Source organism: Carassius carassius, chromosome 22, assembly GCF_963082965.1.
Source record: "Carassius carassius chromosome 22, fCarCar2.1, whole genome shotgun sequence".
Classification (NCBI taxonomy): domain Eukaryota; kingdom Metazoa; phylum Chordata; class Actinopteri; order Cypriniformes; family Cyprinidae; genus Carassius; species Carassius carassius.
The window spans coordinates 21,398,358-21,411,304 of record NC_081776.1 but is presented as its reverse complement, the minus strand read 5'-3'; the positions used below and the strand labels follow the sequence as shown (position 1 = coordinate 21,411,304).

The following is a 12,947-nucleotide window of genomic DNA, read 5'->3' as shown; positions in this document are numbered from 1 at the left end:
GAACTAACAGATATTGCTACAAGTGTGATTGCATGATATTATAATAATTTTTGTAAATAGTGTTCATTGTCTGGCTGACTACGTCTTGTATTAACTTTTCTGAAAATTCCTGTCATATGTACAAAAACTGACATTATAAGTCAGTTTATGTACATATGACACTTTAGAATAAGGTGAAAACAAATTTTCTGTAAAGTTGCTTTGCAATGATTTGTATCATAAAAAGCACTATACTTGAATTGAATTTAATAACAACTTGTGGAAAACGTGCATCCAATATCCCCTTTATATAGTCCAGACTGAAAACATGTTTACCTTTGCATTTTCTTACTAAAGCTCAATCAAATAATGCAGTCCGGTGTTTATTTCATTTTTTATGTCCCTTTATTTACAATCTTTCCTTGACATTGTGGCATTTCACAGCAAGACTGAAGTTTAATATTACTAATATTTTTATCCCAAGGCATCAATAGCCTACATGAAATGGAATGACACCTCTATACAAGTGAAATTAGGCCCGGTCCACACAAACGCGATTAAATTTTATAACCACAGCTTTTTATTTGCGGTTTGGCCGTTCATCCAGACGCAGGCAGAGGGTCACTGAAACTGAACATTTTTGAAAACGCCTGCCAAGGTGAAGATTTTCAAACTCCAGTTGCAGTGTTATGTAGACAGCGAAACAGGCATTTTTGGCTTGTGACGTCGAACCCAGTGCTGTTATCTCTGTCTACTGGAAACTTTTTCAGGCTTCTGATTGGCCAACATGGCTTTACGGTTGAGATTATATCGCCCACCTGTTGGCTTGGCATGCTCTTGACAGTGCTTGATGGCATGCGTTTACCTACGGTGTGAACGGAGCCTTATATTCACACAGGTCCGTATTTTCTGGTGCCATTTGAAACTGCTGTGCCATTTAAACCTCTTACCACACAAGGAACACAAATAGCGTCTCACTTCTGTGTGACTTTTCAGGTGTATCTGTAAGTGTGACGGCAAAATAAATTTCTTATTACAAAGATCACAATTAAATCGCCTTCTTCCAGAGTGAATGCACGGGTGATTTTTCAAATTCAAATTTTTGTCACACTCTGAACTTTGCAGTTTCTTTCCAGAATGTGCTTGCAAATGAAGTTGAAGGGCTCTTTGATATGAGAAACACTTTTTACATTGAGGACATGTGTAAGGCTTCTCTCCAGTGTGAATTCTCATGTGAGTCTTAAGGCTTACTTTACGATTAAAACACCTTCCACAGTCCTGGCATTTAAAAGGCTTCTCTCCGGTGTGAATTATCATGTGAGTCTTCAGATTTCCTTTTTGTAAGAAGCTCTTTCCACACTGTTTGCATATATAAGGCCTTTCACCAGTGTGATCTCTTATGTGGTAATCAAGGGATGGTTTATAACTGAAACGTTGTCCACACTGAGGGCACGTGTAAGGTTTCTCTCCAGTGTGAAGTCTCATGTGAGCCTTAAGGCTTATTTTATGACTGAAACTTTTTCCACACTGCTGGCATTTGAAAACATTCTCTGCAGAGTGACTTACTATATGCCTGTTTAGGCGTTTCATGCTTGTGTAACTTTTTCCACACTGATCACAATTAAAAGAGTTCTCTCTTGAGTGAATCCTCGTGTGCTGACTAAGAGTTACTTTACGTCTGAAACTCTTTCCACACTGATCACATGTGAATGGCTTCTCTCCAGTGTGAATATTCATGTGATACTTGAGGTTTACTTCTCGTGTGAAGCTCTTCCCACACAGTTTGCAGGTGTAAGGACTCTGTCCAGTGTGAGTTGTCAAGTGGGAATTAAGGGCTGATTTATATCTGAAATTCATTCCGCACTGAACACACATGTAAGGATTCTCTCCAGTGTGAAGTCTCATGTGATTCTTGAGGTTTACTTTATGACTGAAACTCTTTCCACACTCATGACATTTAATACGGTCCACTTTTGAATGAATTCCCATATGGCAAGTAAGGTTTACTTTACGTTTGAATTTCTTTCCACACTGATCACATGAGAATGGCTTCTCACCAGTGTGAGTATTCATGTGGACTTTCAGGTTTCCTCTTTGAGTGAAACCTTTTCCACATTGCTGGCAGGTGAAAGGTTTCTCTCCGGTGTGGACTCTCATGTGAACATTGAGGTTTGGTTTTTTAGTGAAGGTCTTTCCACACTGACGGCAGGTGAAACATTTGTTATATTCTGTATTCAGAGCTCCTTTTTGTGATGAAGGCTTTTCTGTCTGTATGTATTTTTCTCCAGTAATGAAATCATGTTTCAGTTCATACTGATTTTTTTCTTCCAATTCATTCAGTTCTTGAATCTCCTCTTTTAGTGTCTTCTGCTCTAAAATGGAACAAATACAAATACAGGTTAACCCTAGTTTAATGGGGATCTATTTTCCTTTCTGTTCTCCACCATTTCCATAGGGGACCAGCGCAAAGGTTTTAAAGATTAAAAGCATAAACTTTCAGTTCACAGATTTAAAAAATTTTATTTGTCAGGTTACAACAAAAATCAAAGATTGAACTTAAGAACTATTTAGCTACACTTCTTCATGCTTCAAATTAAATATAGTTTAAAATAACAGTCAGAAGACTTACATCAAGTCCCTTCCTTCTTACAGTTCAAAATATCAACGGTATCTTTCACATAAACCATATAAAATTGACCTATGAAACGTCATGTATGCAATACAAATATCACAAAATATGCAAACTGTATTCACTCTTAATATAAAGAATATAATAATAATATAGAAAAACATAAATGTCTTAATGTTCTTTATGGCACTAATTAGATGTCGGCCGATATATCGGGCCGATATTTGTCATTTATTTTATATATTGGCATCGGCCGTTATCCGTGTTAGTAGTGCCGATTTAAAGTCAGGCACGTCGGCGGGCAGCCCGTGTTGGTGCAGTGGAAATTGCTGCTACCTCATGTGAAGGACCCCAAGCCAAAACTTTTGGAAGATTCAACAACAGTCCTGGGAGAAAATAGTAGTCAGAGAATTTCACTCTGTAAATGGGGTGGAGAAGTTGGCAGCTCTCACAAACACTGCAGCATGATTGAGGGCTACGTTACTCCGCCCGCTCACAGACATCACCGTGCTCGGAGAGACAGCTGTCCTGGAGCTGCCCAGAACGGTGAATGACATTTGTTCGAAAGCATGGTTTAATGCAGACAATAGCCAGGTTTCCATCCAACTCATTTGCATTTAGGGATGTCAATATTCAATCATTTCCATGATCGATCATCGTTTAAATTAATGATCAATTAATAACCTTAATGCTGCAAAATGCTTCTGCAGCGGTATTATTATTATGTGCAAAAGCCAATTGAAAAAAAAAAAGCTTTCTCACCCAAAGGGGTTTTAGTCTGAATAAAATGCTAGTAGCAGGACTGTAAAATGAATAGATGTGATTATGATCATGTGATAAAATGAAGAGAGCGCGCCATACGTTTGAGATCATTTTACTTTGTTGACCGTTTCCCGTCAAGGAGACCGCTGAATGCACCTCTTTAAATGCAATTGCAATATTTTCAAATCACACTATTGTATTAAAAAAAAAATTATCCCAAACGTAACTGTGGCGCTTGTAGTTGTGCTGCGCAGTCAGTGAACCGCTTTTTTCACATCAAACATTTTATGAAAGTATTATGACCAGTACTTTATTTGATCCTGTTCAGCAAAATTTTTGATTTTGAATTTTTGCGTTCCACTAGGCCTATTTGTTTTAAATAATCCGGCATTTACAGTGCATTAGATCGTGACAGTGCATGAGTGCTTGCATACGAGGACGAGCGAGCGCGGGTTTGGCCAGATGTATTTGGAGGTTATTGCTCATGTCTTTTTCTGCACATATCCAAATGCTTACATATTCGCAATGTAACTGAATGTTAAACTATGATATTTTTTCTTTTTTTAATATAAACTAGACGGAAAAGATCATCCTCTTCACATGAGCAAAAAACGTCCTTGGCATAACAGCAGAGTGGACCGGTATACTACGGTCTATTTAAACTGACCAGTGTAACCATTTATATGTTTGGTTGACTTTATTTTAATAATGAACAGACTGCGATGTAAGTTTGAAATTAGAATGCACTTTAGATGTTCTGTGTCATTTATACCAAAGTGAAATGTTGCTGGTTGCCAGTGTTTTTGCAGCACTACTATTATTTATTTTTATATATTTTATTTTTAATATTTTTCATTTATTTATAAAATTGCATTTATTTTATTTAAATGTATATTTAAGTTTACATTTATGTTCTAACAAACTTGAAAAATTCTGCTTAATAAATGCTCTAAAACGTATATATAAGACATATATATATATATATATATATATATATATATATATATATATATATATATATATATATATAGTACAGACCAAAAGTTTGGACACACCTCATTCAAAGAGTTTTCTTTATTTTCATGACTATGAAAATTGTAGATTCACACTTAAGGCATCAAAACTATGAATTAACACATGTGGAATTATATATGGAATTATATACATAACAAAAAAAGTGTGAAACAACTGAAAATATGTCATATTCTAGGTTCTTCAAAGTAGTTGCTTTGATTACTGCTTTGCACACTCTTGGCATTCTCTTGATGAGCTTCAAGAGGTAGTCAGCTGAAATGGTCTTCCAACAGTCTTGAAGGAGTTCCCCGAGAGATGCTTAGCACTTGTTGGCCCTTTTGCCTTCTGTCTGCGGTCCAGCTCACCCCTAAACCATCTCGATTGGGTTCAGGTCCGGTTACTGTGGAGGCCAGGTCATCTGGCGCAGCACCCCATCACTCTCCTTCTTGGTCAAATAGCCCTTGATGCCTTCAGTGTGACTCTACAATTTTCATAGTCATGAAAATAAAGAAAACTCTTTGAATGAGAAGGTGTGTCCAAACTTTTGGTCTGTACTGTGTGTGTGTATATATATATATATATATATATATATATATATATATATATATATATATATATATATATATATATATATATATATATATATATATATATATATATATCCGGCTTTGCTACCGTTCGGACGTTCTAGCTTACTTCTCTGCGCTTTGCTTCTTATTTCTGTACTTTTCTCTGATTTTTACTTCAGCAGATCAGCACAGTGCTCAAACAACATATTTTTGGCACAAACGCTAAAACTAAAAACATTGGGACTGGAATAATACTTCAAAAAGAAGACTTTGCCTCCCACTGCCAGCAGCTTACATTCCGGAGACAGGATAACAACTGCCTACATTCAAACAGAAGAGAGAGAAAATGCCTCCTGTTGGATCTACTTGTTGCATGAACTGCTGCAAACTTCTACAAAGGATTGTGATTCTTGAAACAAAGTTACTTTCTGGACTTCCAAAACAGACGGAACACTCAGCAGACCGTAGTCATGGACCCCCTCAGCATATAGCCGGTGAGTCCCATGAATCTTCTGAATCTCAACAGTTTATACCAAGTGTAGAGGAACAAGCCGAAACTGATCGCCACGCTAATCAATGGCACAAACAGGGAGCAAGACCCAAAGGAACACGAAATATCAGATTGTCACAAGTTTCTCGTATTGGTGCCATAGCTTCCTCTACCCCAGATTCAACTATGACAAGGCTTGTAAATACTGGTATTCTACCACCCCCTATACACCTGGAGAACAGATTTGAAGCATTAATAAATGTGGGTGAGGAATCCCCAACTGCGATTAAACATGGATCGGATCAGTCAGCAGCTAACATCGCTACTAACAGGCGCTCAAGGTCGAGCAGACAGCGGCATTCAGCTCAGAGCGCAGCCGAGCCCAGGACTCTGATAGTGGGTGACTCTGTTATCAGAAACATTAGTAGCAGGACTACAACAACATGCTGCCTTCCTCAAGCAAAGGTCTCAGATGTGAACAAGGAACTTAAGCACATTATGATGAAGCACAAGACTGCAAATCGAATCATCATCCATGTGGGAAAGAATGATATTCCGAAAGAGCAGTCAGAACTCCTTAAGAAGGACTTCAGTGAACTCTCTGAAACACTTCGAATGGAAAACTGGGTCGGGCTTTCTGGGATAGTACTCAAATGGTTCAGGTCATACTTAGAAGGGAGAGGCTATTATGTGAGTCTAGGAGAGCATAAGTCTAAGTGGACGTCCATGACATGCGGAGTCCCACAAGGCTCAATTCTTGCACCGCTCTTGTTTAGCCTGTATATGCTTCCACTAAGTCAAATAATGAGAAAGAACCAAATTGTCTATCACAGCTATGCTGATGATACCCAGATTTACCTAGCCTTATCTCCAAATGACTACAGCCCCATTGACTCCCTCTGCCAATGCATTGATGAAATTAATAGTTGGATGTGCCAGAACTTTCTTCAGTTAAACAAGGAAAAAACAGAAGTCATTGCATTTGGAAACAAAGATGAAGTTTTCAATGTGAATGCATACCTTAACTCTAGGGGTCAAACAACTAAAAATCAAGTCAGGAATCTTGGCGTGATTCTGGAGACAGACCTTAGTTTCAGTAGTCATGTCAAAGCAGTAACTAAATCAGCATACTATCATTTAAAAAACATTGCAAGAATTAGATGTTTTGTTTCCTGGCATACACATAACATACTAATATGCTTTTATTATCCAAATCCGTTAAAGGATTTTTAGGCTGCATTAATTAGGTAAACCGGAACCGGAAACACTTCCCATAACAACCTATGTACTTGCTACATCATTAGAAGAATGGCATCTACGCTAATATTTGTCTGTTTCTCTCTTGTTCCGAGGTCACCGTGGCCACCAGATCCAGTCTGTGTCCAGATCAGAGGGTCACTGCAGTCACCCGGATCCAGTACGTATCCAGACCAGATGCTGGATCAGCACCTAGAAAGGACCTCTACATCCCTGAAAGACAGCGGAGACCAGGACAACTAGAGCCCCAGATACAGATCCCCTGTAAAGACCTTGTCTCAGAGGAGCACCAGGACAAGACCACAGGAAACAGATGATTCTTCTGCACAATCTGACTTTGCTGCAGCCTGGAATTGAACTACTGGTTTCGTCTGGTCAGAGGAGAACTGGCCCCCCAACTGAGCCTGGTTTCTCCCAAGGTTTTTTTCTCCATTCTGTCACCGATGGAGTTTCGGTTCCTTGCCGCTGTCGCCTCTGGCTTGCTTAGTTGGGGACACTTCATCTACAGCGATATCGTTGACTTGATTGCAAATAAATGGACAGACACTATTTAACTGAACAGAGATGACATAACTGAATCCAATGATGAACTGCCTTTAACTATCATCTTTGCATTATTGACACTGTTTTCCTAATGAATGTTGTTCAGTTGCTTTGACGCAATGTATTTTGTTTAAAGCGCTATATAAATAAAGGTGACATTGACATTGACATTGTTTCCAGTCAAGACTTGGAGAAACTTGTTCATGCCTTTATCACCAGCAGGGTGGACTATTGTAATGGGCTCCTCACCGGCCTTCCCAAAAAGACCATTAGACAGCTGCAGCTCATCCAGAACGCTGCAGGATTCTGACTAGAACCAGAAAATCTGAGCATATCACACCAGTCCTCAGGTCCTTACACTGGCTTCCAGTTACATTTAGGATTGATTTTAAAGTTTTTTACTCGTATATAAGTCACTAAATGACCTAGGACCGAAATATATTGCAGATATGTTCACTGAATATAAGCCTAACAGAGCTGCGTTAACGCGAGACTCTTATCGGGCGATAAAAAAAATATCGCCGTTAATCTATTCTCAAAGTTGGGTTGGGAGCTGGGTCTATACTAAGCAAACTATGATGACTTTCACCTTGATATTTTATATAACCTACTGGCTGAGGCCAGCCTAAAAAGATGCTCAGGACAGTAGACGGGCCACTGCTGCGCATCGTCACTTCGTCACTTTTTCACATGTTTTTACGCCTTACCGCTTGTCGATTTAAACATTAAAGCATCCAAAAACAAGACGCGGAAAAGCTGAACAGAGTAGCTGGTTACTCGCGCACTGTGTTCGGTGCGTACGAGAGAGAGAGCCGCGTATCATGGACAGCGACACTGAACCGAGCTCTCTTCTGCGAAGTTCTCCTCTAAGTCCCTCCTGCACCTGAACAAACAAATACAAAATCACAGTTTGAACAAACAAAAAGATGTGAAAGAGCCCAATTCAGCACCGCGGTGTTCTGGGGCTCAGGGCTCATGCAGAGAAAGGCGTCTCAAAACAATTGAACATCGAATTTGCTTATTTTTGCTCTTGTGTCAAAATATCCACCTTGGAAATTATGCTTGAAAAAACTGTCAGTTATTTCTTAAGTGAAAGTAAACAGTTGAGGGAAAAAATGGGATGTGTATTATATTGGATGCGTTCGTCGTCTCTTAAAGTGACCGCGCCTAATTTAGCTACTGGCTGCTGTAATGTTAATCCAAGAAAATGAAAATGAAAATCACTCACTGCTCTTGACTGAATTACATTGTAGTTTTAACAGTCAAACAAAAAATTATTCAGACACCAGATATAATTTTTTAATATATATAGTAAAACTGTAATAATGTGAGAAATGTTGAAGGTGTCTGAATAAATGTAGGTTTGATTGTATATTTCATTGTTACATTGAAGACTATCCAGTGCTATTTTACATTTAATTATTTGGTTTCTGTACCTGGACACCTACAAACTTGAAAAAAACTTAAACATTGGTGTGAAACAGGCGTAAGGTTGTGTGCACCTTGTGCAATGTGTTTACAGCTTTTTCAAGCACTTTGTGATGCATTTTGGAAACAGGAGATGAGCCCCTTTTCTAATGCACCACCTAGCTTGATAAACCCCTTCTCAAAGACTTACTGTTTGTCAATTTAATTTGGGTAACACACATATTCTGAATGCCTTCGGCAGAATTCGACTGAGCCATTTTAATCTAGATTAATTTCAAGATCACAGTGAGATTAATCTAGATTAAAAAAATTAATCAATGCCCACCACTACTCAAAACCCATCTGTTTAGCTGTGCATTTATTGAATGAGCACTGTGCAATGTCCGAACTGATTGCACTATATTTTCACTGTTTTTTTTATTTTATTTTATTTTTTAATGTAAAATCATTTTCTAACTGTTTTTAAATGTTTTAATCATTTTAAAAGTTTTAAAATTGCTTGTTTTATTTTCGTTATTATTTTTCTTCATGATTATTTTACTTTCTTTTATGTAAAGCACTTTGAATTACCATTGTGTACGAAATGTGCTATATAAATAAACTTGCCATGCCTATATACAGTACAGACCAAAAGTTTGGAAACATTACTATTTTTAATGTTTTTGAAAGAAGTTTCTTCTGCTCATCAAGCCTGCATTTATTTGATCAAAAATACAGAAAAAACTGTAACATGGTGAAATTACAACTTAAAATAATAGTTTTCTATTTGAATATACTTTAAAAAAATAATTTATTCCTGTGATGTAAAGCTGAATTTTCAGCATCATTACTCCAGCCTGCAGTGTCACATGTAACATCCAGTCTATCACGTGATCATTTAGAAATCATTCTAATATTCTGATTTATTATCAGTGTTGGAAACAGTTCTGCTGTCTAATATATTTGATGAATAAAATTTTAAAAAGAACTGCATTTATTCAAAATAAAAAAAAAATTCTAATAATATATATTCTAATAATATATTTTCTTTACTATCACTTTTTATCAATTTAACACATCCTTGCTGAATAAAAGTATTGATTTTATTTTAAAAAAAGAAAAAAAAATACTGACCCCAAATTACTGACCAGTAGTGTATATTGTTATTACAAAATATTTATATTTTAAAAACATAGCTTCTTCTTTTTTTCTTTTTTTTACTTTTTATTCATCAAAGTATCCTAAAAAAGTATCACATGTTCTGAAAAAATATTAACCAGCAGAACTGTTTCCAACTTTGATAATGAATCATCATATTAGAATAATTTCTAAAGGATCATGTGATAATGATCCTAAAAATTCAGCTTTGCATCACAGAAATAAATGATAATTTAAAATATAATAAATTTAAAAACAATTATTTTAAATTGTAATATCACAATATTACATTTTTTTCTGTATTTTTGATCAAATAAATGCAGGCTTGATGAGCAGAAGAAACTTCTTTAAAAAACATAAAAAAATAGTAATGTTTCCAAACTTTTGGTCTGTACTGTATATATATATATATATATATATATATATATATATATAAAACCTGTTTTATATATTTAATACTTGGTCAGTTTATTGATTTGTTTGGCTAACTTTGGATACATTTTTTATTTTAATACCGTGCAGTGCACAAAATTAAGATTCGAGAGATGGTTCAAGTCAGTGCTCAATAAATGATGATAAGTTTAGAAATGTTGTGCATCCACTTATTATTAGTGAGACATTTTAGCATGCAAATAAAAATAAAAAAAAATTGGCAGCACATATCGGCCATCGGCTGACCTTGACGTCTAAACTTTGGCATCTGCTATAGAACAACCCATATCGTTTGATCTCTAGCACTAACACCCAGTGGTGCAGTGTTTTTCTGATAAGAGACTTTAATTTTGAAAGATGTGTGAAAACGGATTAAACTTTTTTTTGGCAGTTTAATTTAAGATGTGAGAAAAACGTGCCGTCTCGATTCAGTATCTGCAGTTAGATGAGATGTTGTCAGGCTTAATGTCAATCTCATTATTCTACTGTTATTTTTGTAACTTGTTATGAAATAAAAAGTCTCACACCATATATATATGTATAAAATAAAGTGGGTCGCGGCTTGATGACCGTGGGAAATGCACTGCTATACACAATCTCTTGTAATAACATTTATCAAACACACATTAACTCATTAAATTAAAGGAGAACCGGGACCTATACCATGAAGCTGGTTTAACTGGCTAGCCAGGTAAATTTCAGTTTAGTTTGTGACGACTCTTAGGCACCATGAATGTGGTTTGGCTTTTGGTGGTGTTCATCGTAACTTACAATCCATGGCTAACATGCTCTGTTATGTTCTGGGCAGGTTATGTTCTGGTTTAGAGTGTGTATGCTGGGATTTCATAAATTTTCATAGAGAAAAAAAGTAATGTAACTCGTATATCTACTAGTTACAACTAGTACTTCTCCTCGTGAACACATTACACCGGTTCTTTCACAATTACACTGGCTTCCCGTAAATGCGAGAATTGATTTTAAAATTCTTATTTGAACACACAAGGCACTTCATGGGACTGCAGCTGAGTATCTTTGTGATCTCATCAGTCCTTCTATTCCATCACGCTATCTTCGCTCTACTAACTCTCTTTCCCTTCACCTGCCATCATGTAAGCTAAAGACCATGGGGAAAAGAGCCTTTTCAAACAAAGCCCCTAAGCTATGGAATGTGCTTCCTCTGCCCGTCAGAAATGCACCAACGTTGGGTTATTTTAAAAAGTATAAAATAATCAGAACAGTAACATGATTATTTTTAAAAGGAGTAATCAGTAATTTGATTACATTTTCAGAGTAACTTGTCCAACACTGCTCTCAACATTATATACGAGCTAGTTCATCACTCATATGTTTGCCTTATGTAAAATAAATGTTTTGTTGTTTGTGTTTTTTCTGTACTGTTGCATAATTAAGTGATAGAAACAGATGGTTTTCATAATTCAACTTTTTAACTTAAAATTTTATTTCACATAAAATAATCGTTTTGTTAAGGCTACTTATTTTCTGATTTCAACAGAATTATTATGACATACATGACCTGCTCCATGACAAATAAAAGCATTTAGGTCACTCATTACATACTTCAGAAATATAAGAGTTCAGCTTTGAAAAATGAAAACCAACCTGTTTGTTCCTCTATATCTTCTTGTTTGACTCTGAATGTTTCTTCAACCTTCATGTCTTCACTCTCCTCTTTAATAAACGCCATTTTTATAATAGGGTCACGACGTGGATCTCAGCTGCTTCACCAGGAGTTTGTGTTTGGACACAATAACATGTTTAAGATGAGAAAAAGCAACAGAAAAACAGACCGTTAATGAGCTCTAATTGACTGTATTAGCCATGACCTCCCAAAATCACATCTAAATGACATATTCTACATTCACAAAACATCTGCATTCGTAAAACTTGTCATTATTATTGTTTGTGTTTTCGTTGCATTAACGACACTTTGAGCAGCAGATGACAAAATCATTTGGTGTTTCACTGTGAATAATTTAGTTCCATTCCTTCAGTTTCGATAATTGCATTTCTCGAATCACGAATTACCAATGACCGACTTCGTGATAACAATGAACTGATTCACGATATAGAGAACAAACAAAGACAAAAAGAAAGTGAATTAATCCTACATAAAGCATTACAGTAACGCATTCCATAGTAATTATGTTATGTAACTGTGATTGCAAAAGTGTAATAAAATTAACGCTTTGTATTGATTTAAACACTTTAATTTAAACATTTTAAAAGCTTCAAAACACAAACCTTTCTCCAGCCCGATCGCAAACGCCAGAGAGAGTTGCAAAGTGCGACGCAGCCGTACGACGTCACTTCACCAGAACCAAAATAAAAGTCCCGTTCACAAGTTAAAATCACACAAGTGAATAGAATCTACATACGGGAAACACAAACAAATAATACAACGAAAAGCGATTCTGTATCAATGCATGAAAATAAAAAAGTATATATATATATATATATATATATATATATATATATATATATATATATATATATATATATATATATATATATATATATATATATATATATATATGCATGAAAATAAAAAAGAATATATATATATATATATATTGTATCCTTTTTAGAGATAGTTCTATATAGATTCTATTCTTTTTAGAGGTAGCTACATTAAAGAACACTATCTGGAAATGTTTTTGGAGGCATTCTCAGACCCTTCTGAATAATT

The 12,947-nt window shown here is 35.9% G+C and overlaps 1 protein-coding gene across 1 annotated transcript; it reads right to left on the bottom strand.

The window, feature by feature from the left end:
• Positions 1–268: 268 nt before the first annotated feature.
• Positions 269–12,186, bottom strand: LOC132099108 (gastrula zinc finger protein XlCGF26.1-like). Its single transcript, XM_059505557.1, has 2 exons — positions 11,861–12,186; positions 269–2,351 (listed from the first exon to the last, which is right to left on the bottom strand). The coding sequence occupies exons 1-2, from the start codon at positions 11,943–11,945 to the stop codon at positions 841–843; spliced, it is 1,596 nt and encodes a 531-aa protein (XP_059361540.1). The 5' UTR covers positions 11,946–12,186; the 3' UTR covers positions 269–840.
• Between the last annotated feature and the right edge of the window lie 761 nt (positions 12,187–12,947).